Consider the following 24,785-nt stretch of genomic DNA (forward strand, 5'->3'; position numbering starts at 1 on the left):
TATGGCTAATAATACAGAATAGGTTTTACTCATTGTTTGGTGTTGAAGTCCATACAGTGACCTACATGTACATGTAGTTTATAGTTGTCTCACTGGCAATCATGTCAATTTTCCCTATTTAAATATTACACATTCAGTACATGTATATATGTTGTAGATGGCAATTTTATGTCAGATAATATTCATGCCTCTTTGCAAAGTTCTTAAAGAATCATATAAAAACGTTTTATTAAAATTAAGGATGTATAACTAACAATAAAACAAAAATTAGAACTGCAGTCCTATCAATTTTATTTACATGTATATGTATCTCGTTTGAAGTGTAAAATGGAATGTATCCCACTTTACAATTGGATTAATTTATTAATATGAAAAAGAAAAAAAAAAATAGGAAATTTCCTTTTAATTAATTGGCAGTTTTGTTGCTAATTTAATTTTAAACCAATCAATTTGGTCATTTTCATGCAAAAAAGTAAATATGACATCATTAATAATCCTCCTGTCTAACATGTTTAATACATTAAAAACAATCTTACAAAAATGTCCAAATATGGCTGATAAATTAAACTCACTGAACTATTCTTTTATCTAAACTTATCAATTTAAAAATAATAAAGAATGTTTTGTGTATTCTAAATACTGATCCTGGTCAAATAATTTTTCTGATCTAATGCAGGTCATTGATTATTGGGTTAATATATGTAAAATATAAAGTTGTTCCGAACTATCGTCTAGACAGGCGACAAACTGTGACCTTTCAATGTTTACCTGTCTGCTAATACACAAATAACAAATCACAGTGTATTTTCAATTTATTTCTCTTTGTTTTGATAAAAGAATGAAACCTAGTATACCCTTTTCATATCTCTCAGACAATTTATAAAAGAGAGCTGGTATTTCTAATGATTAAAATATTTAGCACAATTAAAAAAAAACTTGTTGCCATTGCACAGCACCGTCTGACTGATCTGCAGTGCATATCAATGCCAATGGTTTCTGTTACAATTGCACTGTACAAAATCTTGTCAGTAACAACAAAATTTAATATTTACAGTAACTTACCACATAATGAAATCAATGTAATCACACACAGCTGATAAACTTTCATTTTTCAAGTTCATTTCGCAGCATTTTCTCTCCACAGAAAACTAAACATCGTCGTGCCTCAGTCTTGATCAGCGTAATGTAAACGCTTGTAAGCTGTGCACCTGTCAAATGTTTTTTTTACAGTTTTGTTAGGACCGCATCAATATGCAATTAAATTGCAACACTCAGTGTCTCTTATCCCTTAAACAGCACGGTAGCATTACGTGAGGCGCTTGCATAATTGTACAATGATATCTTAAGTAAAATGGACGATTCCATTGTCATTGATTTGATTGAATTTGAAAGTGTGAGACCATTGACTGCTTTTAGAAAAGGATGAGCGTCATTCCATTTTAATGCGGTAATTTTGTGATAACTTGGCAATAACAAAACTGGAGTTTCTATTCTTCAAAATATAAGGGTACAATACTTATTAACACGGATAGTTATCTATTCCAATCCGTTCTGATTCAGTGTCTTTTATACAGTTAACTCCCCTTTAACTTTAGCAGACGAAAATTTTCAGTATGAAAAGGGTAAAAAATGAAAATTGGCTACATAAGTAAATATATAATTTATTAATAGCTTTTATAAACAGAGTTTAAAATCATTACAACACAAGTTTCTTGACAATAAATGGCCAACACGAGTGCCAAGTAGATTTTCTGCTTTTTTTTTTATTTTCTCTGAAAGTGAAAATATTTGTTTACACATACACCTTTTATATACATTTGTAAATAACAGACTATTTATACTTGTGCTTGCCATCAATGTCATTTACCTGGTAAAGATATATTTCATGCCTAACTTTTTAACTCACCAGGGCCTGAAGGTTATCGTTGTCTGCCGTCTGTCATCGTCGGTGGCAGCATTGTCATTGTCTCGTCTTTATCTATTTAAAAAATCTTCTCCTCTGAAACTACTGGTCCAAACTTTAACTAAATGTTCCTTAGAGATATCTAGTTTATAAATTGTAGTTTTGATCCATTGATAAACATGGCGTCATCATCATGACTAAAAATAGAACATAGGAGTCAAATGCAGTTATGGCTTATAATTTAAAAACTAAAGCTTTTAGAGAAAATATGACATGGGGCTAATTTGTTCAATTGCTAAAGATCTATCTGACAGCACTGAAACTTTCATTTCAAAAATCATGTCTTTCACCTGCAAAGGTCCTCAATTTCGCATGCCTTAATGACGTCATTTACCAGATAGAAGGCACGCCTGTATCCCTGCTCTATTTTTAAAGTTTCCAGCACTTTCATAATCGTCATTTTGTGGGGTAGTATAGAAGTGCAGTATAAAATCAAACTTTTTCACCTGTTTGCTCAATATGTATTGGAAATGATAATGCATACATTGTTGTCACATGGGGATGGAAGTCGCATGACAGAATGGTCTGAAAATTGTATCCCAGAACTGGGCTTCAGAACAACCCATTGTTGGGTTGCTGTCACTAAATTGGTAGTTTTAAGGAAATTTTGCAGTTTTTTATTATTATCTTGAATATTATTATAGATAGATATAAAGATTTACAAAAAAGTTAATATGATTCAAATTGTCAATTGACCCTTTAAGGTATTGCCTTTAAAGATAATTTTCTACAGTTTGTTTATCAAGTTTGCTAACATTTAAAAATCTTCTCCTCAGAAACCATTGAGTCTAATACTTCTTAACTTTAAATGAATGTTCTTTTAGGAATCTAGTTTATGAATTGTATTCAAATTTTTGATCCATCAACAAACATGGCCACCATGTCTAAATATAAAACATAGGGGTCAAATGCAGTTTTTGGCTTATATCTCAGAAACTAAAGCATTTAGAGCAAATCTGACTGGGGTAAATATGTTCAAAAAGTCAAAATCTATCATCCCTGTTATTTGTTTTTAACATTAAAAATCTTATCAAATGAATCTAGTATAAATTTTGTCTCTTATTTCCTTGAACATCAAGAAACATGGACACTATGGTTAAAATGGAACATGTGGGTAAAATGCATTTATTTGCTATTGAAGAAAATATGACAGATTCAATGAACATTTAAATGGCATTTTTAAGCCACTCATTAATATATATTGAAAAGCTAAAATAATCATTGATGAAAGATTTAAGCAAATAATTTAACAAGTGAGCAATTCAGGCTCTTGAGAGCCTCTGGTTTAATTTAACTTGATTGACAATGATGTGCAGTTTAAAGATTATATATCCTTTTCACTGTACACTACACTATCACACAATCTTATCAAACACAAGTCTATTTTGGGTTGCTGACTTGTGTTTTCAATGATATTTTAACAGTTCTGTTCTTTTTCAGCTACTTTATTGTGCATGTATGAAGTATGTGGACATATAGAGGTTACAAAGAACGACAGCAAAAATTTACAGGGGTTTCATACAAAGTTGGTGGAAAAACAAAGAACAACATCCTTGACCACAAATGGCAAATATAAAAATAGAAGAGTAAGCTTTACATGTTATTTCAAATTTTATTTCTTAGTTTTTATACGACCTCAAAAATTGAAAATTTATTGGTCGTATATTGGTATCACGTTGGCGTTGTCATTGTCGTCGTCCGAAGACATTTGGTTTTCGCACTCTAACTTTAGTAAAGGTAAATAGAAATCTATGAAATTTCAACACAAGGTTTATGACCACAAAAGGAAGGTTTGGATTGATTTTGGGAGTTTTGGTCCCAACATATTAGGGGCCAAAAAGCCTAAAGGGTCCAAAATTAAACTTTGTTTGATTTCATCAAAAAATGAATTATTGGGGTTCTTTGATATGCCAAATCTAACCGTGTATTTAGATTCTTAATTTTTGGTCCTGTTTTCAAATTGGTCTACATTAAGGTGTCATACCACCAATTAAAAGTCCCTATCTGTTCAACCAAATTTTGCAATTTTCACAGCTTTCTAAATATTTTACCTTAAGTTTAACTTCAAAGAAACTAGGTATATCCTGAATTGTACAGGTGTCACCTTTCTGCATGCCAATTTTCAACATACATTCAAAATCATATAAGAAAGCAGAGAGCTTCCGAAAGGAGGTACCACTAAAAATAACCCCTGGTTTTCTGGAAATCTTAAATTAGTATACTATGGAGCGCATTAATCCTCAATTTTTAATGCAAACTCATAGACAGGTAAATTTTGGCTCAAAATGGTCTTAATATATTTCTCTTTCAACAAAACTTTCATTTCTGCAAATTTGTTGGTTAGTTTAGGTGAACAATGACATCAAATGCACTTTTTTTTGTCCGAGTAGGCCTACTTTCACATACGTTTTAAATTTGAGGGAGTAATTGGTGGTACGACACCTTAAGGTCCAAAGGGTCCAAAAATTAAACTTAGCTTGATTTTAACAAAAATTGAATTCTTGGGGTTCTTTGATATGCTGAATCTAAACATGTACTTAGATTTTTTGATTATGGGCCCAGTTTTCAAGTTGGTCCAAATCGGGGTCCAACATTATTATATTAAGTATTGTGCAATAGCAAGAAATTTTCAATTGCACAGTATTGCCCAATAGCAAGAAATCTTCAATTGCAATAGCAAGATGTTTTCAATTGCACAGTATTGCACAATAGCAAGAAATCTTCAATTGCACAGTATTGTGCAATAGCAAGAAATCTTCAATTGCACAGTATTGCGCAATCGAAAGAAATATCTAATTGCACAATATTGCATAATAGCAAGAAATTTTCAATTGCACAGTTTTTATGAAATATTCTTTGAAAGTTGGAGTTATCTTTCTTTGTCCAGAATAGTAATTGAACCAACTTAAATCATTGTTTTATACAATATACAATGTATATTCACTTTTACTACCAACTAATAAATTAAAACAATCTTTAACATTCAGTGATTACAACCACTTTTTTTACATTTTAATATTTTATGATGTATTTAAATGAGTAGTTATTGTGGCAAACTCCATTACAAATTTGAATTGAGATCAGTTTTGGAATAAGGGAAAGGGGGATGTGAGAAAACAAATTGGGGGGAAAAGGGGGGGGGGTCAATTTACCTCATTTCAGATTTCATAAATTAAAAGAATATTTCTTCAAACATTTTTTTGAGAGGATTAATATTCAACAGCAAAGTGAATTGCTCAAAGACAAAAATTTTTTTTTAAGTTCATTAGACCACATTCATTCTGTGTCAGAAACCTATGCTGTGTCAACTATTTAATCACAATCCAAATTTAGAGTTGAATCCAGCTTGAATGTTGTGTCCATACTTGCCCCAACTGTTCAGGGTTCAATCTCTGCGGTCGTATAAAGCTGCCCCCTTCGGAGCATCTGGTTACAAGTTACCATGAGAAAACATCTGATATGGCTTTGGTTAATAAGGGTTTCAGTTGATTATATTTTCAAAGAAATTCTCCATATCCATTTAACCAATGATATCAAACTGTTCCTAATAATCTCTTCTAAATTTCTGAAGATCCTTAACAGGTTTGTAACTTTAATGCCAGTCAGAAATTCAAAATTGTCACCAGCAGACATTTCAGAGGTCGAGGTTTACATTAATTGACAGTGTGACACCTAACTACTTGTACAGCCTCTATCTATTAGTTTAATATAAATACCAACTAGTATTCACCAAAACTGGAATTCTAAAATAATCACAAAAGTGGACTTGAAAATAAAAAAAATCAATTTTCTAATATGAATATTTTTTATATTTAGACGAGAAGACAGCAAATTGATGATGCTGATAATTTCTGGTTTGAATTAATAGATGGTGCAAAGAAAGGTATGAAAAATTGGAAACTAGATTAAGTGTAGATGAACAATTTATGAACCAACATTACAAACATTGGAAACAATAGATTTAGTGTAGATGTACAATACATGAACTAACATTACAAACATTGGAAACAATAGATTTAGTGTAGATGAACAATTCATGAACCAACATTACAAACATTGGAAACAATAGATTTAGTGTAGATGTACAATTCATGAACCAACATTACAAACATTGGAAACAATAGATTTAGTGTAGATGTACAATACATGAACTAACAATGGAAACATTAGATTTAGTGTAGATGTACAATACATGAACTAACAGTACAAACATTGGAAACAATAGATTTAGTGTAGATGTACAATACATGAACTGACACTACAAACATTGGAAACAATAGATTTGGTGTAGATGTACAGTACATGTACATGAACTAACATTACAAACATTGGAAACAATAGATTTAGTGTAGATGTACAATACATGAACTGACAATACAAACATTGGAAATAAAAGATTTAGTGTAGATGTAAAATACATGAACTGACAATACAAACATTGGAAACAATAGATTTGGTGTAGATGTACAATACATGAACTAACATTATAAACATTGGAAACAATAGATTTAGTGTAGATGTAAAATACACAAACCAACATTATAAACATTGGAAACAATAGATTAAGTGTTGTGTAGATGAACAATACATGAAGGGACATTACAAACATTTGAAACAATAGATTAAGTGTAGATGTACAATACATGAACCAACCTTATAAACATTGGAAACAATAGATTAAGTGTTGTGTAGATGAACAATACATGAACCGACATTACAAACATTGGAAACAAAAGATTAAGTGTAGATGTACAATACATGAACCAACCTTATAAACATTGGAAACAATAGATTAAGTGTTGTGTAGATGAACAATACATGAACCAACATTACAAACATTGGAAACAATAGATTTAGTGTAGATGTACAATACATGAACCAACCTTATAAACATTGGAAACAATAGATTAAGTGTTGTGTAGATGAACAATACATGAACCAACATTACAAACATTGGAAACAATAGATTTAGTGTAGATGTACAATACATGAACCAACCTTATAAACATTGGAAACAATAGATTAAGTGTTGTGTAGATGAACAATACATGAACCGACATTACAAACATTGGAAACAAAAGATTAAGTGTAGATGTACAATACATGAACCAACCTTATAAATATTGGAAACAATAGATTAAGTGTAGATGAACAATACATGAACCAATATTACAAACATTGGAAACAATAGATTAAGTGTTTTGTAGATGAACAATACATGAACCAATATTACAAACATTGGAAACAATAGATAAGTGTTTTGTAGATGAACAATACATGAACCAACATTACAAACATTGGAAACAATAGATTTAGTGTAGATGTAAAATACACGAACCAACATTATAAACATTGGAAACAATAGATTAAGTGTTGTGTAGATGAACAATACATGAACTAACATTACAAACATTGGAAACAATAGATTAAGTGTAGATGAACAATACATGAACCAACATTACAAACATTGGAAACAATGGATTTAGTTTAGCTGTACAATACATGAACCAACATTGGAAACAAAAGATTTAGTGTAGATGTACAATACATGAACTGACATTACAAACATTGGAAAAAATAGATTTAGTGTAGATGAACAATACATGAACCAACATTACAAACATTGGAAACAATAGATTTAGTGTAGATGTAAAATACACGAACCAACATTATAAACATTGGAAACAATAGATTAAGTGTTGTGTAGATGTACAATACATGAACCAACATTACAAACATTGGAAACAATAGATTTAGTTTACTTGTACAATACATGAACCAACATTGGAAACAAAAGATTTAGTGTAGATGTACAATACATGAACTAACATTACAAACATTGGAAAAAATAGATTTAGTGTAGATGTACAATACATGAACCCACATTACAAACATAGGAAACAATAGATTTAGTGTAGATGTACAATACATGAACCAACATTGGAAACAAAAGATTTAGTGTAGATGTACAATATATGAACCAAATTTACAAAAAACAAAGGAAAAAACAGATTTAGTGTAGATGTACAATACATGAACCAACATTGGAAACAATAGATTTAGTGTAGATGTACAATATATGAACCAACATTACAAAAACCATAGGAAAAAATAGATTTAGTGTAGATGTACTATATATGAACCAACATGTAGATGTACGTACAATACCTGAACTAACATTACAAACATTGGAAACAATAGATTTAGTAAAGATATACAATACATGAACTAACAATTCAAACATTGGAAACAATAGATTTAGTGTAGATGTTCAATACATGAACTGATAATACAAACATTGGAAGTAATAGATTTGGTGTAGATGTACAATTCATGAACCAACATTACAAACATTGGAAACAATAGATTTAGTGTAGATGTACAATACATGAACTAACAATACAATCATTGAAATCAGTAAATTTAGTGTAGATGTACAATACATGAACCAACATTACAAACATTGGAAACAATAGATTTAGTGTAGATGTACAATACATGAACCAACATTACAATCATAGGAAAAAATAGATTTAGTATAGATGTACAATACATGAACCAACATTACAATCATAGGAAACAATAGATTTAGTGTAGATGTACAATACATGAACCAATATTACAAACATTGGAAACAATAGATTTAGTGTAGATGTACAATACATGAACCAACATTACAATCATAGGAAAAAATAGATTTAGTATAGATGTACAATACCTGAACCAATATTGGAAACAATAGATTTAGTGTAGATGTACAATACATAAACCAACATTACAAACAGGAAAAAAAAGATTTAGTGTTGATATACAATATGTAAACCAACATTACAAAGTTCTCTTACCTCACATTGTCTGATGGTGGTCAAGAGGGGATAGAAAAATGAGGTTCCAAATGTAAAATTTAAAATTGGACAATAATTACATATGAATTGTATTGGAGGCACCAAGATAAACGTTCTTTATGTTCAGCTATACTTTCTGGAATATTTCTATTAATTGACTAAAGCTCAACATGTACATCATGTTCATATAATTTAGATATGTCGAAGTTATTTTTTTTGTCAGCTGCATTGGTGTGACAACTAAGATCAAGGACAGCTTTCTCTTACCTACAACATGCAAAGCTTTGATAAAAAACTATATTCAACTTACAACCAAAACAACACTTGTAGATATGACTTCAATCTTGAAGTACTTATTCCAACAATAAACTGTCACCACATTGTCTTAAATCACTTCAAGTTCTACATAGACAATCCTGTTTAGGCCAGGATTTTTTAATTTGTTGGTTTACGGATCCGCCGACCTGATTTTGCCTATTTCCAGAATAAAAATAAAATTGACTTTTTATGCTTTTTCATTCCCGCCGACCCTAACAAATGCATTATCCCTGAAAAATAAATAAATTAGCCTTTTTTTTATAAAATGAAATGCATTAATCACTAACAGAATTGATAACACTTTCTGTTGTGAAAAAAATGAAACTTCCAGTTTACGTTTCTAAAAATAGATAAATCAATTATTAATGACCTTGACATGTCGTTTGGACAAATATTTTTGTGGAACGAAACCCGTGTTTAAAACCAATTACACAATAAGTTCGTTTCTCTTATTTGTCAACAGTCCGTAAGATGCATCTTCTCATAGAAATAGACTTGTCCAAATGTGGACAGGTGGAAATTCAGGACATCAAGTTAAAGTACTGAATATTAACAGATCATTTAAAATTTTCTTGTTTCATAGATAATAAAAAAATTTCGTCCATTTGGATAAAAACGGGAATGCGTGACATTAACCCGATATTCTCGTTTTTTTCCAGTGGACGAGTCTATTACGTTTTTGACGCGTGTGTTGAAAATTATTTTCTTACCACGCTTTTACATTTATTTCTTTATCAGTTTTCGTTCTTGAAGATCATTATTCACCAAGTTTTCTGGAATTGATTAAGAGCTATGTGAATTTGTCTTCCTTTATGAAATTTAATTACGTCTTTGTCCGTGCACCCCCTTTTTTACGGGAAATTATTAGGCAATGTCATGCAATTTTTATTACAACTGAGCAATAATATTTCATTAAACTAAAATTTAAGAAATGATGACAAAATAGGATAACAAACATATTATTAGAAAGGTGAAATATATATTTATTTTGCATATCAGTTTTCTGTCTTGAAAGGTATTTTTTTTATTTTTTTCCCGACCGACCGACCCGACTTTTTCATGGAGAAAATCCGTAAACCAACAAATTAAAAAACCGTGGCCTTAGTTTTAAAACTCTTTTGATTGCTGAAAGCATAGCAAAAAGGATTAGACACAAAAAAGTCAAACTTAGATACAATATTGACCAACAGAATGTCATAGCATGTGCAAACGATATAATACATTGTTCTATATTTAAATGCAAACATCTGTAGTTTATGATATTAATAATAGAGGTGACAAAAAAGCCAATAATAGGAAGAAGAGGCAAAACATATGTTGGCATTTGTGTGTGTGTGTGGATTACTGCACTCAAATTTATTCACATGAATAAACAAGGAAACTTTTGGGAGGGTTATTGGGTACTAGTAGGCTTAACAAATGAAGGGATGTTCATTTTTTGTTTCATGATTTCAAAAATGCAGAATATATGTATCATGTCTTTATTCATTTCATGAATAATTATATCATTCTTCTTCAGATTACAGTGAAACCCTTTTTTCAAAAATTACAGACAGAAAAACAAAACTTGGACCCATGAAATTTACTTGTAAATGGGATAACAAAGAAAATAGACGTGAACAATTTGAAGCTGCATTTATTGAGTTTAAAAAGCCAGATCGTGAGGCATATTACAGGGAGTATGAACGAATTGTAGCTATGAATAAAGATGAAAAAATTCTATGGTCAGGTCAATTGTCATGGCCTAAAAAATTCTACTCAGATGGTGAAAAATATAACACAGCTGTTGGAAAGATATCAAACTCAGGTAAAAAATAAACAGGTAAAAAAAACCAGGGAGAAGATACCATTTGGGCAATCAAAATCCATAAATCTAACATAGTTAAACAGACAACATCTTGATGAAAAAGAAAAGCAAGGTCAAAACAAGTAACAGTCCTTAAACACTTTTAAACAGAAAAATAAATATTGAGTGACACATCAAAAATGAGAATTTGGGTGCTCCAGAAGAGTAAGCAGTTAATACTCCACTAAAATGGCACCTGTAGTGTTACTCACACAAGTTGACTGAGATGATAAGATGTATTTGGTGATGTCACAACCAAAGAAAAAAGAAATTCCAATGCAATCATTGCTACAACATCAAGACCAGTGACTCTGATACTCTACAATGGTCAACCTCTTTATAGCTTTCTGTTTGGTGTGAGCCAAGGCTCCATGATGAAGACTGTACTTGAATGTCTTAAAAGGGTTTACTTTTTACAAATTGTGACTTGGATGGAGAGTTGTTTTGTTGGCACTCATACCACATCTTCTAATATCTATTAGGTCTCCTGCATAACAATAAAGGAACATTTTGTGTATGAAGAAGAGCACTGGTGGTTCCTATAGGGATGTAGATTGTCTGTTGTTAAATACATCCTTAAACATGACAAACATATTGCAGTAATGAATTTTATCATTTTGATGATATCAGTTTTAGAGAACTTTTTGTTGTGAACCAGAGATATGTTTACAAAGTATGAGTTGCCCTTTCCTTAAACAAGAGGTTTTTGTCAGCATTGGCCATTCTTTTGTATAAAACAAATTCAGGCTTATTCTTTCAATCTGTTAAAGTTTAGAATGAGGAATACTTGTGTAAAGGGTCTGGAAGTCAGTTTTTTTTCATACTCTTGCATGAGGAGAAGCACAAGATTATTTGTTATTTTATTTCATACCAGTAATATTCACACTGGGGATGTGGGATACAGGGGGTTTAAATTAGAATCTGAGAAAAAGAAGGAGATAAAATAGAGCAGTGTAAAGAAATCCCACTAAAAAAACTGGATTTGGAAATGAGCACCTCAACAGACGACACAGTTTCTTACATTTGTTTTTACAATATCGTATATTCTTTTATAGATGTAGTAGGTAATCATTAATTTTCAAAATCTGAGACCCCATTACCAGTATATTAATCGGTATCAATTTGTAATTTCAGAAGCCTATCTTGATATTTATGCCTCTAGAATGAAGTGTGAAAATGAACAAGGATGGTATAGATGTACTGTGTTTGTCAAAAGACCTGGAAACAATATCAAATATCAAACCAGCAGTAAGAAGTGGATGTTAATTCCTTGTAAGTAGACATAAGAAGATGTGGTATGAGACAACTCTCATCCAAGTCATTATTTATAAAGGTAAACCATTATAGGTCAAAATAAGATCTTAGAACAGCAAGCTATATTGGGCCCCAAATATGACATGTGTAAAACCATTCAAACGGGAAAACCAACAGTCTAATCAATATAAAAACGAGAAACAAAAATGAGAAGGTTTGACAGGTTTTGAAGACAGTAGTATTAAAGATAAGATGTTACAGTTTGAAATTTTGAAATGCTATATTTGATGAATTATTCAAGTTAAGTTAGTCATGGTTAGCAGAAGTTAAAACAATTTTTTAGTTGTTCAAGACAAGTTGATGTATAATGCAATGCCAGTTAAACTTGGTTGTTTCAGAAGAAAGTCAGGGTCTGTAGGCTCTTTTAATTTTACCCGCCATATATATGATTTTAATTGTTTATTTCCTTTAATTGTTAAGGCTATCCTTTTAAAAATAATACCACCCATTAAATTTTAGTAGAAGTGCTTTCCCATCTTTCATATAATAAATTCCAGAAGTTCAAGTTAAGTTCACCAGGCATATACATATAAGATCCTGATGCTCAGACAGTATTTCACAAGTAATTCTTTTCTTAATAACTTTTTTTCAGGTATGGTTAAGTATGGTAGATTTAAATCAAAGGTTGCTTGGGGTGCTGGTGGATCAGATTCTCATAACCTTGATCAATTCTTTTTTGAAATGAAATCAGTGTCTGGTGATATATTAAAAAAAAGTAAGAACATCTATCTGTTTTTTTCTGTACAAGCACCTACCGGTAGTATTTTTCTTCAAATATATTACCTTATCACATGAAGAGTATCCAAATCTTTACATACATTTTTGAGTCCTTTCAATTAGCCTATATGAGACAAATTAATTAGTGGGTCTTTGAAGGCACAGCTTCCATATAAATTCATATGGATGGTTTGGTCTAGCATATTATTAACTGTTTACTGATATGAGAAAAATATAGCATTCTTGTGGTTTCAACCCATTCCATTTGATAACTTAAAAATTGTCAACCAAACCTTTAAACACTTTAATTTTTAGCTCACCTGGCCCGAAGGGCCAAGTGAGCTTTTCTTATCACTTGGCATCCGTCGTCCGTCGTCGTCCTGCATCGTCGTCCGTCGTCGTTAACTTTTACAAAAATCTTCTCCTCTGAAACTACTTGGCCAAATTAAACCAAACTTAGCCACAATCATCATTGGGGTATCTAGTTTAAAAAATGTGTCCGGCGACCCGTCCAACCAACCAAGATGGCTGCCATGGCTAAAAATAGAACAATGGGGTAAAATGCAGTTTTTGGCTTATAACTCAAAACCAAAGAATTTAGAGCAAATCTGATAGGGTATAATTGTTCATCAGGTCAAGATCTATCTGTCCTGAAATTTTCAGATGAATCGGACAACCTGTTGTTGGGTTGCTGCCCCTGAATTGGTAATTTTAAGGAAATTCTGCTGTTTTAGGTTATTATCTTGAATATTATTATAGATAGAGATAAACTGTAAACAGCAATAATGTTCAGCAAAGTAAGATTTACAAATAAGTTAACATGACCGAAATGGTCAGTTGACCCCTTTAGGAGTTATTGCCCTTTATAGTCAATTTTTAACCATTTTTCGTAAATCTTAGTAATCCTTTACAAAAATCTTCTCCTCTGAAACTGCTTGGCCAAATTAATTCAAACTTGGCCACAATCATCTTTGGGGTATCTAGTTTAAAAAATGTGTGGCGTGACCCTGCCATCCAACCAAGATGGCCGCCACGGCTAAAAATAGATTATAGGGGTAAAATGCAGTTTTTGGCTTATAACTCAAAAACCAAAGCATTTAGAGCAAATCTGACTAGGTAAAATTCTTTATCAGGTCAAGATCTATCAGCCCTGAAATTTTAAGATGAATCGGACAACCTGTTGTTGGGTTGCTGCACCTGAATTGGTAATTTTAAGGAAATTTCGCTGTTTTTGGTTATTATCTTGAATATTATTATAGATAGAGATAAACTGTAAACAGCAATAATGTTCAGCAAAGTAAGATTTACAAATAAGTCAACATGAGCAAAATGGTCAGTTGACCCCTTTAGGAGTTATTGCCCTTTATAGTCAGTTTTTAACCATTTTTCGTAAATCTTAGTTATCTTTTACAAAAATCTTCTCTTCTGAAACTACTGGGCCAAATTAATCCAAACTTGGCCACAATCATCTTTTGGGTATCTTGTTTAAAAAATGTGTCCGGTGACACGGCCATCAAATCAAGATGGCCGCCACAGCTAAAAATAGAACATAGGGGTAAAATGCAGTTTTTGGCTTATAACTCAAAAACCAAACCATTTAGAGCAAATCTGACATGGGGTAAATTTATTTATCAGGTCAAGATCTATCTGCCCCTGAATCGGTAATTTTAAGGAAATTTTGCTGTTTTTGGTTATTATCTTGAATATTATTATCATGATTATAGATAGAGATAAACTTTAAACAGCAATAATATTCAGCAAAGTAAGATTTACAAATAAGTCAACATGACCAAAATGGTCAATTGACCCCCTAAGGAGTTATTGTCCTTTATAGTAAATTTTCATAAAAGGAGTAGGTCCGGTAAGGCCCCTTTTTGGCCCAAAAATATAACAGTTTTACAAAATTGTTAAAATGTAAACTTTTAGTTATTTATTGGACAGTTGAATGCTTCTGCTACATAAATATGGGCTGTTTTTGACAATACAATGCACATATATAGGGTTATATCATGGTAAATTACTGAAATCTTCAAAATTCTATCATTTTAGTTAAATTTTAGACGGTTTCCGTGTAAAACGAAAGTGGCCGCATTCGTGTTCATCCTTAATATTGCAATGAAAGTTGTATTGTATGATAATACATAACATATATAAAGGTTGTGGATGAACACGGATGCGGCCACTTTCATTTTTGACAAAAATCATCTGAAAAGTGACGTTTTTTGGCATATTTGAGAGATTTTTCATATTTGAGCTTCAATCGGATCGTTTTTAATGACTTAATCAGTTAAAATCTTTCACATAAACTAATTGAATTGAGTGAAATAGACACTTAAGTGTTTAAAACATGGTCAAAATCTTTCGTCAGATGAAACTGAAATTTGAGGCCAAAATGAGTCCTTACCGGACCTACTCCTTTGTAAATTTTTATTAACATTTTCCACTGAAACTACTGGGCCAAGTTCATTATAGATAGAGATAATTGTAAGCAGCAAGACTGTTTAGTAAAGTAAGATGTACAAACACATCACCATCACCATAACACAATTTTGTCATGAATCCATCTGCTTCCTTTATTTAATATTCACATAGACCAAGGTGAGCGACACAGGCTCTTTAGAGCCTCTAGTTTAATTTTTGTTGACAGAATTTAGGTCAATTTCAGTATCAACTATTCTCCTGTTTACTTAAGAAGTTTAATACAATTCTTGATTGATTGAAAATTTGTCTTTTTTGTTCAACCAATTCATTCAAATCCAAACAAATGATTTATATATTGACTATATTGTCTTAATGACAAAATTAAGTCTATTGAAAAAGTTTTGAAAGAAAAAAATGTTGTTTCGTCTTAATGATTGGCAAAACCGAAAGGGACTTTATTTTAATTCCTTTTTCTCAATGAAATATCAATGAGTCTAACAATCCTAATGAAATAAAATATGGAAAGAAAATCAGACCTACTAACTTAATTTTAAACCATCAATTTATCCCATGTTAAGGTGGTACCCAACACCTTAACCAAATTTAATTTGGCTCGTTTAATTTTCTTAAAATTTTGACAAAGTATTTACTTTGACACAAACAAAAATATAAAAAAAATTAAAATTTTGAACCAACTGTTTTGTCAGAAAAATTACACTGGTTATATAGCAATTTGACAAACACCAATTTTGATCATTGAGAAGCTTAATATTCCTTTTACAACACAACGTCATTAAAACGTTTAGCTGACTTTACAGAGTTATCTCCCTGTAGTGTTAGGTACCACCTTAAGTACATGGATATATACATGCTTAACTCTTTTATTTCCATTCAGGATCATCTCAGAAATTAGTAGATGTTATTGGTCGACCACACACGTACAAATATAAAAAGGTTACAAAAACAATAAGAGTTCATGAGTGTAGACCATCTAGTGGAGTAATGCAAAAAGCAACATACATACTGGGTTTTGTGTTTGAATTTAAAAAAATGGGTGAGGAATTCTATCAGCCAATAGCAGGAATAAATGACAGAGGAAATATTGTGTGGTCAGAATCTGTATACTGGCAGCAAAATTATCTATGTAAAGCAGGAAAAACAAGATGTCCGACAGCTTATGGATCAGTTACAGAAAGTGAGTGTAAAACATGGATGAATCTTAATGATAGCAATAGCATTTATCAACCATATGTTCTCAAATTATACATGGCTAAAGCACATGGCTGATAAATTTAGTTTGTTTCTGCAGATAAACAGTAATTTAATAATTTTTTTACCCATATCTTGCTATAAAATTCAGTAGGCTTGGAAAAGTTTTATTTAAATCAAGCTCCTTGCTCTGGTAGGGATTAGTCAATTTTTTCACAAGTAGCTCACCTACTCCAGTAATTTGCCAATGATTTACTTTTAACATTACACAGTTACTAACATTTGGATAATTCAAAAAATAAGTTGCCTCTATAAAATATAACACAAAATTCTGATTTGTGATTTGTAAGTTCTGGGTCTCAAACTAAATTCAAAGGACTGTTCACTTGAGTATGCTAAAAGATCATGTTTTTTGTAGTTTTGTATTCACACACGCACCTGTTTTCATTTCAGATCCATCTTTTACATTAGTTACAACTGATTGTAAGAAAAATGAAGGATATTATAAATGTCACATCTTTGTTCAGTTTGCTGGTTCTCCTGCATCAGAACAAATTGAATCTGAAGTCCTTCTCAAGTCACCAGATTGTAAGTCTTGATATGCCTTGGTAACTATTACCATTGTTATGATATAAAACACAAAATAGAAAACTTTTGTAATTGAAGGTAAAATTTCATAAAAGTGCAGAATGATTTTGTATTAGAGTACAGTCACATATTGCAAGTGAAAATTGGAGATAACATTTTATAAATTTCATACATCTGCTATGCCATTTTAGCTCACCTGGCCAAATGGCCTGTGTTAAATACTATTTTCACTTGTCTGTTATTGCTGGCCAAATGGCCTGGGTTAAATACTATTATCACTTGTCTGTTATTGCTGGCCAAATGGCCTGGGTTAAATACTATTATCACTTGTTGTCTGTTATTGCTGGCCAAATGGCCTGGGTTAAATACTATCATCACTTGTCTGTTATTGCTAGCCAGATGGCCTGGGTTAAATACTATCATCACTTGTCTGTTATTGCTGGCCAAATGGCCTGGGTTAAATATTATCCTCACTTGTTGTCTGTTATTGCTGGCCAAATGGCCTAGGTTAAATACTATTATCACTTGTTGTCTGTTATTGCTGGCCAAATGGCCTGGGTTAAATATGATCCTCACTTGTTGTCTGTTATTGCTGGCCAAATGGCCTAGGTTAAATACTATTATCACTTGTTGTCTGTTATTGCTAGCCCACTGGCCTGGGTTAAATACTATCATCACTTGTTGTCTGTTATTGCTGGCCAAATGGCCTGGGTTAAATATTATCCTCACTTGTTGTCTGTTATTGCTGGCCAAATGACCTGGGTTAAATATTATTCTCACTTGTTGTCTGTTATTGCTGGCCAAATGGCCTGGGTTAAATATTATCCTCACTTGTTGTCTGTTATTGCTGGCCAAATGGCCTAGGTTAAATACTATTATCATTTGTTGTCTGTTATTGCTTGCCAAATGGCCTGGGTTAAATACTATTATCACTTGCTGTCTGTTATTGCTGGCCAAATGGCCTGGGTTAAATACTATCATCACTTGTTGTCTGTTATTGCTGGCCAAATGGCCTTGGTTAAATATTATCCTCACTTGTTGTCTGTTATTGCTGGCCAAATGGCCTAGGTTAAATACTATCAACACTTGTTGTCTGTTATTGCTGGCCAAATGGCCTAGGTTAAATACTATCACCACTTGTTGTCTGTTAATGCTGGCCAAATGTCAATTTTTGTACAGCATACTTTTTCAATAATCATAAGTAGTTAAAGAATCTAATCAAAAGTACTAGAACCTTTTTTTTTTTGCAGGTGGTGCAAAAGAATCAAAAAGTCAGCCTGAAATCCAAGTGAGCAACAATTCAACAGAAGAGGACAAGACACAATTGGTAATATTATATATAATTTAAAAATTTTCGAAATACAACTTCTCCTAGACAGAAACCTTATGGGCCAGGTGAACTTAAAACACAATCTAAGTGAGCTTGCAACTACTGGAAGTTAGTTCAAAGTCAATTTCAAATTATAATAAGTTGTATTTCCCAGGGTAAATGTCAATCCGAACCCATTTGAGATCCAGAAGATTAAGGTTTATTTCAGAACTTATCTTTGTTGTACCTCTGTAATCCATTAGTTCATCTTGGATATTACATTGCATCTGGTAGTTAAGAGCTTTACAAAATTTTTAGATAATTGTTTGTTGGTGAAGACTTTATGTTAATCTCTAGATGTCTATTGATTCATTGTGTCATGTGGTTGCTGTCTGATTGGTGCATATTCCATATCACCTTTATTCATAGTTATATTGATGAAGCTTATGAAAGGAGTAAGTTCGATAAGGCCCTAAAATGACCCTTTTTTTAGCTTAAATTACAAATTAGAACTTATTGACAAATATCACAATGAATTATAGTTAATACAGTGAATAGATAGGAAATAAGTTTTTTTTTTTGAAAATTTACATTCCTGCTTTCTACTGATGACGTCATAAACACTGCTAATTTTTTATTTTCCACGAAAAAATCAATGAAAATTGGTAAATTTCCATTGATTATTTGACAGGAAACTTAGAGTGCATACATCGACAAACAAGATCTTTGAAAACAATGTTTTTAGTAATATATTACATGTTTAACTTGAATATTTAGTTTGTCAACGCCTGCACTTTATGTTTCCTGGTTCTAAATTATGTTGAAATCCAACCAAATTTGTCAAATTTTGACAAAATCTCTTATTTTGACCTATATAGGATTTAAAATTGATAAAAATGCATATTACATGTTTTTTTATGTTTCCAAGGTAGTCATAAAAAAAGGAAAAAAAGCCAATTTCATCCAGGAAAAAAATTACTACATGCAAAACTGTGTATTTTGTATTGATTTTTATTCCAGCCACCACCTATAGAGAAAGAGGAAGATTACATAGACATCTATATAGGAGTTGGTGTTGGTACTGTATTATTGCTGATCCTAGGTTTCTTATTTTGGTAAGAAGTTTGTAACAATACTACTATTATGTAAATACAAAAAAACATCTTTTTACTGTTCCATGTAAACCCTTTTCAAGGTAGACATATTAAATACAGTAGACTCCACCTAATCGGATATCGGCTAAACGTATATATCGGCTATTGTAATATTATTTCAAAACACCAAACCATTCCCTATATGTTTAATGTTAATTTTATTGTGTAATCGAATATCAAATATGAGAATATATCGGCAAATCGGATAAGAATATTCAGGTAATTTTGTTAAAAACCATGTACAATCGGATATTTTCAATATTTTTCTGACAGGAAATGGACGCGGAAGTTATGAATTTGCAGTCTTGCAGTCAAGAAGATTTTGTTTTTAATAAATAAAAAGGATCTATTTCTTATTAAAATGTTGTCTTTATTCATTGTTTTCCTTTGTCATGTGGATTAGATGCCCTTTTACTTCAAATGGTTTGAATCTATTTATAAATTATACAAGACTCAGTTGACAAGAGCAGTATGTCTTTGCTGTTGGGAGAATTTTGATTAAACTCTAAATACTCATAGAATGAGAAATATAATCTAAACTGAATGTACCTCCTTCTGAATAATTTATTGCAATATAAATATAAATCCCTTTTGACAAGAAAAATCTGACTTTTGTCAGCAATATTTTATCATGTGCAAAGGTAGTCCAAATAAGTCCATCGAAGTAAGGCGTCAAAGAAAAAAAATATAATAGCCTTTCAAGACGTCATAATTATTTGGACTAGTGCAAAGGTAAACACGTGTAGCGTCCATATTGGTTCTTAACTGTATGAAAATGCTGAAAATTTTTTTTGTTGGGAAATCAAAGATTGGGTTGTTTTTATACGACCGCAAAAATTAAAAAAATTTTGGTCGTATATATAAGTATTACATCATCGTCGTCAACATTGTCCGAAGACGGATTGTTTCCTGATAATAACTTTTGAATAAGTAAAAAGCAATCAATAAAATTTTAACACAATGTTTATAACCACAAAAGGAAGCTTGGGATTGATTTTGGGGGTTATGGTCCCAAAGGTTTAGGAATTAGGGGACCAAAGGGGCCAAAAACAGCATTTATCTAGTTTCAGGACAAAAAGTTGTGTATAAGTATTTCAATTGTTTTGAAATTGAACCACAATGTTTAATACCATAAGTAAAAGGTTGGGATTTATTTTAAGTATTGGGCAAACAGTCTAGGAATTGAGGACCAAAAACAAGCATTATTCTAGTTTCAAGACAATAAATTGAAGTTATCTTTCTTTGTCCAGAACAGTCCTCTACAATAACTTTTTGGTGGAAGAAGACTTCAAGTCTTCTGAAGACCAATGGTGCCGACTTTAAAATCATTGAATTCTCTGTATGCCGCATTCGTTTCTGTGTATTACAATTTCATAACAACTTCTGATTCTTGACACCGATTTTTACACATGATTAAGCATCTGAATCATTTAATTTGTAAATTAGGATTGAAAAACAGTCACTATCGTAAATATGTACCCTTTTATTTATGTAAATTATTAGATTTCATCTCATCTACATGAACGTTATTTGTGTACTTGTAACCGGATGTTTTTACTGTAGATATTTGAAGTACGCATGCGTGAATTTGGTATCAGGACAACTCGCCCTGTTTACATGTTCGCCCTTGAAGTTACGAATTTGCAGACAAGAAGATTTTGTTTTTAATAAATAGAAAGGATCTATTTCTTATTAAATTGATGTCTTTATTCATTGTTTTCCTTTGTCATGTGAATTAGATGCCCTTCTACTTCAAATGGTTTGAATCTATTTATAAAATTATTCAAGACTCAGTTGACAAGAGCAGTACGTTGCTGTTGGGAGAATTTTAATTAAACTCTAAATGCTCATAGGAAATATAACTTAAACTGAATGTACCTCCTTCTGAATAATTTATTGCAATATAAATATAAATCCCTTTTGACAAGAGAAATCTGACTTTTGTCAGAATTATTTGTTTCACATGTGCAAAGGTAATCACGTGTGGTGGCCATATTGGTTTGTTTACAAATATGTGAAGAAGCCTCTAGAACCATGACCTAAACATAAATAGTCTTCAGAAAACGTAAACTTTATGCAATACTATTTTATCAATCATGATTATTTTCATAAATTTAAATTTGATTTTTGAAAGAAATAAAATTATAAGAATTACGATTTTAGATTAGAGATTCTACACAGACATGCTTTGGTCTATTTATAGCCCAATTAGTTTACCTGTGTGAAAATGTAAATAATGGATATAAATTTGTTTATTAAACAAATAAAGACAAACTATGGAAGGATGATAATAATTCACATAAATATTTCAGGACATTAATTTTGATTTCTTTTAATAAAATAGGATTTAAAAACTGCAAGTGTAAACAAATTTAATCATTACATAATCAGCTGATATTTTTTTACTCAAACATCGTGGTGATGTAACTAATCAAAATCACTCCATCAATCCTCCAGCCCTTCCACAAATTAAGCAATTGACAGGGTTAGGAACATCTCAGGATTAAATCTACTTATTATTGCAGAATATTCAATGATGATACATTCATCGTCTAATTGAATATATCGGGTAATCTGATATTTTTAGCTGACATTTTGGGTATCCGATTGGCCGGAGTCTACTGTATAATTATATATATAACATGTATGTAATTGTTGTTACAGAGAATGTCTTTCATGTTCCACACCAATATGATAAGACAATTTAATTCAAATAAAGTTTTATTCCAATATATAACAATCTTAAAAAAACAAATTTTGGATTGATGTATTTAAAGCATGGCAATTTTTTGTAGATAAAGATATAAATTCTACATGGGAATATTTTCTTGCTAGTCCATTATGGATGAATAAGAATATAAATATCAACAACAAACATGTATTTTATAGAAGTTGGTATAATAAAGGTATTGTTTTTGTAAATGATGTGATTAGTAATAATGGAAAGTTTCTCTCCTATGGGGAAATAAAAGACAAATTTGATATTTCTGGGAATATATATATATAATGATGTATAATAGTATCATTTCAGCATTAAATAAGACAAAGAAGCTGTATTCAAGGGGAGATAATAAGATCACAGAACCTTTTATTCCCTCTTTTGTTCAAACCATTTTAAAAAGAAAAAAGGGAACTAAAGATATATATTGGATGTTAATACCTAAAGTGGTTCCTAATGGGGAGAAAAAGTGGAATGAAATTTTGGAACTTAATGACTTGGAATGGAGAGAAATTTTCAAACTTCCTTTTGCAGTTACTAATAACACAAAATTACAATGGTTACAGTTTAGAGTAAATCATAGAATATTAGCTACAAACAAATTTCTGTGTAAAATTAATGTCATAAATAGTCAGCTATGTAATTTTTGTAAGGAAGAAATAGAAACTATAGAACATGTACTATGGAATTGTGAAAATGTCCAGAATTATTTTGGAAGAAATAGATATATGGTTTTTATCTAATGGTATAAGTATTTCATTCACCAAAAAGAATTTTTTGTTTGGTGATGTCTCACATGTATACAAGGGTGAAATTTCAAACCTGATTTTTCTGTGTCTTAAACAATATATTTATAATTAGGTACTTATATGTTATATAAGTTAGGTTTATACATAGTTTGATTTTAATTACTCAGTAGTCATTATTTTAGGATTTTCCCAGGATGTGTATTTTCTTTGCTGTTGAGATGAAACAGATTTATTATCATATGTCAATCAGTTAGATGTGAAGTTTATCACATGTTCTTAGCAGGAGGTCTAATTACATCAGTTCCAATACAAATATACATGTCTTGTTAATTAGTGACCACTTGTGGCATTTGGCTTCCTTTGTCCTTTGTTTCTTGATACATTAATCTGGATGCAGTTTTAACTCCTCCCACTTAGGAGTATCCCATTAAGAAGTTGTGTATTAAAAACCTGTGTATGCTGCCTTGAGTATTCATTTATTTAAATGCAGATTAAGCAGTTATAAGAATAATATTGGCTCTAATAGTGTTTTAGCTAAAAACTTGAACTTTCAGTGTTTGGATTACTTTACCAAAGCTATATTACAGTTTTTAAACAACTAAATTTAATTCAGACTATTTAACCTGAAAAATAAACATTATTTTGGGATAATTACTGACAACAAAATGTCTGGCAGAGGAAAAGGTGTGCGAAGGAAAACTAGGAGTTCTCCGTATGAGACCCAATGGGATTCTAATAACCCTTCAAACTGGACAATAAACAAACTAAAAGAAGAACTTAACAAAAAGGGAATAAGAACACCTACTGGTATGTCTAAACAAGTGTTTAAACAACTTTATTTAGAGAATTGTTTTGATGGAGTAACACCTTTAGAGACACAACAGACAGAGACCGTTAGTGATGAGATTAACACAGATTCCTCACCAGAGAGCACTCTTCCAATTACCTTAGCAGAATCAGTGCATCAACACAGAAGCAGTGTTTCAAATAGGGAAAATGAGAATGGTGGAACAGACAGGAACATAGCTCAGTGTTTTGCAGGACTGCAAGAGATGGCGAATTCAACCTTCAACAGTGGTACAACCATGCAGGGATTGGAAATAGGAGTGAAACTTCTAACAGAGGAAATAACACTGTTTTACATGGAAATACACAAGAGCATGCATCTTTCATCTCAGGACCACAAGTTGGAAATGTTTCATGTGGAGTGCGTTCGGATGAATATTCTAATGTGGACATTATATCTCCCTCTATTCAAAAGCAAATCATTGACGGTAAGGATGTTAATTTGGCATCTCTTCTTATCCCAAATTATGAAACTCCCCAAGTTCACTCTGTTGCAGCTAATGGCTTAGAATTAAATATTTCTGGGAAGCCAGATCCCCGTCTTAATAGAAAACTCACAATTCAAGAATTCATTAAGGCATTTGGCAAGTTTAAAAGGGTCATGTCATCAGTTTACCCTGACCGTAGAGCAGAGCTAGATGCTTATGAAGATGAGATAATAGATATTAGTTATTTTTATGGTGACAGATTTTATGATTACCATAAATTGTTTTCTGCAAAATCAGCAGCTCTTTTAAGGGAGAGAAGGATTAAGGTTGACTGGAGCAAAAGAGATAGAGATCTTCTT

General features: G+C 31.4%; 2 protein-coding genes across 6 annotated transcripts in view; one reads left to right on the plus strand and one right to left on the minus strand.

Annotated features, from left to right (window-relative positions):
* The window catches only part of LOC143064667 (uncharacterized), a 35,896-nt gene extending 33,867 nt beyond the window's left edge, over positions 1 to 2,029 (minus strand). The window contains exons 1-2 of one of the 2 annotated variants that reach the window (XM_076237659.1): positions 1,907 to 2,029; positions 1,063 to 1,208 (exon numbers count right to left, since the gene is read on the minus strand). In XM_076237659.1, the coding sequence (XP_076093774.1) occupies positions 1,063 to 1,108 (46 nt within the window). In that variant the 5' untranslated portion in view covers positions 1,109 to 1,208; positions 1,907 to 2,029. Of the gene's footprint in view, positions 1 to 1,062; positions 1,256 to 1,906 lie in introns of those variants that run through there. The other variant, XM_076237658.1, reaches the window with a different exon arrangement.
* LOC143064668 (uncharacterized) overlaps positions 1,195 to 24,785 on the plus strand; it is a 31,994-nt gene continuing 8,403 nt past the window's right edge. The window contains exons 1-10 of one of the 4 annotated variants that reach the window (XM_076237664.1): positions 1,195 to 1,310; positions 3,404 to 3,549; positions 5,780 to 5,846; positions 10,646 to 10,933; positions 12,107 to 12,244; positions 12,879 to 13,001; positions 16,320 to 16,619; positions 17,087 to 17,221; positions 18,472 to 18,548; positions 19,551 to 19,645. In XM_076237664.1, the coding sequence (XP_076093779.1) occupies positions 3,418 to 3,549; positions 5,780 to 5,846; positions 10,646 to 10,933; positions 12,107 to 12,244; positions 12,879 to 13,001; positions 16,320 to 16,619; positions 17,087 to 17,221; positions 18,472 to 18,548; positions 19,551 to 19,645 (1,355 nt within the window). In that variant the 5' untranslated portion in view covers positions 1,195 to 1,310; positions 3,404 to 3,417. Of the gene's footprint in view, positions 1,508 to 1,548; positions 1,649 to 3,403; positions 3,550 to 5,779; positions 5,847 to 10,645; positions 10,934 to 12,106; positions 12,245 to 12,878; positions 13,002 to 16,319; positions 16,620 to 17,086; positions 17,222 to 18,471; positions 18,549 to 19,550; positions 19,646 to 24,785 lie in introns of those variants that run through there. The other 3 variants (XM_076237662.1, XM_076237663.1, XM_076237660.1) reach the window with 3 other exon arrangements.

This window comes from Mytilus galloprovincialis, chromosome 2 (genome assembly GCF_965363235.1).
Source record: "Mytilus galloprovincialis chromosome 2, xbMytGall1.hap1.1, whole genome shotgun sequence".
NCBI classification, from domain to species: domain Eukaryota; kingdom Metazoa; phylum Mollusca; class Bivalvia; order Mytilida; family Mytilidae; genus Mytilus; species Mytilus galloprovincialis.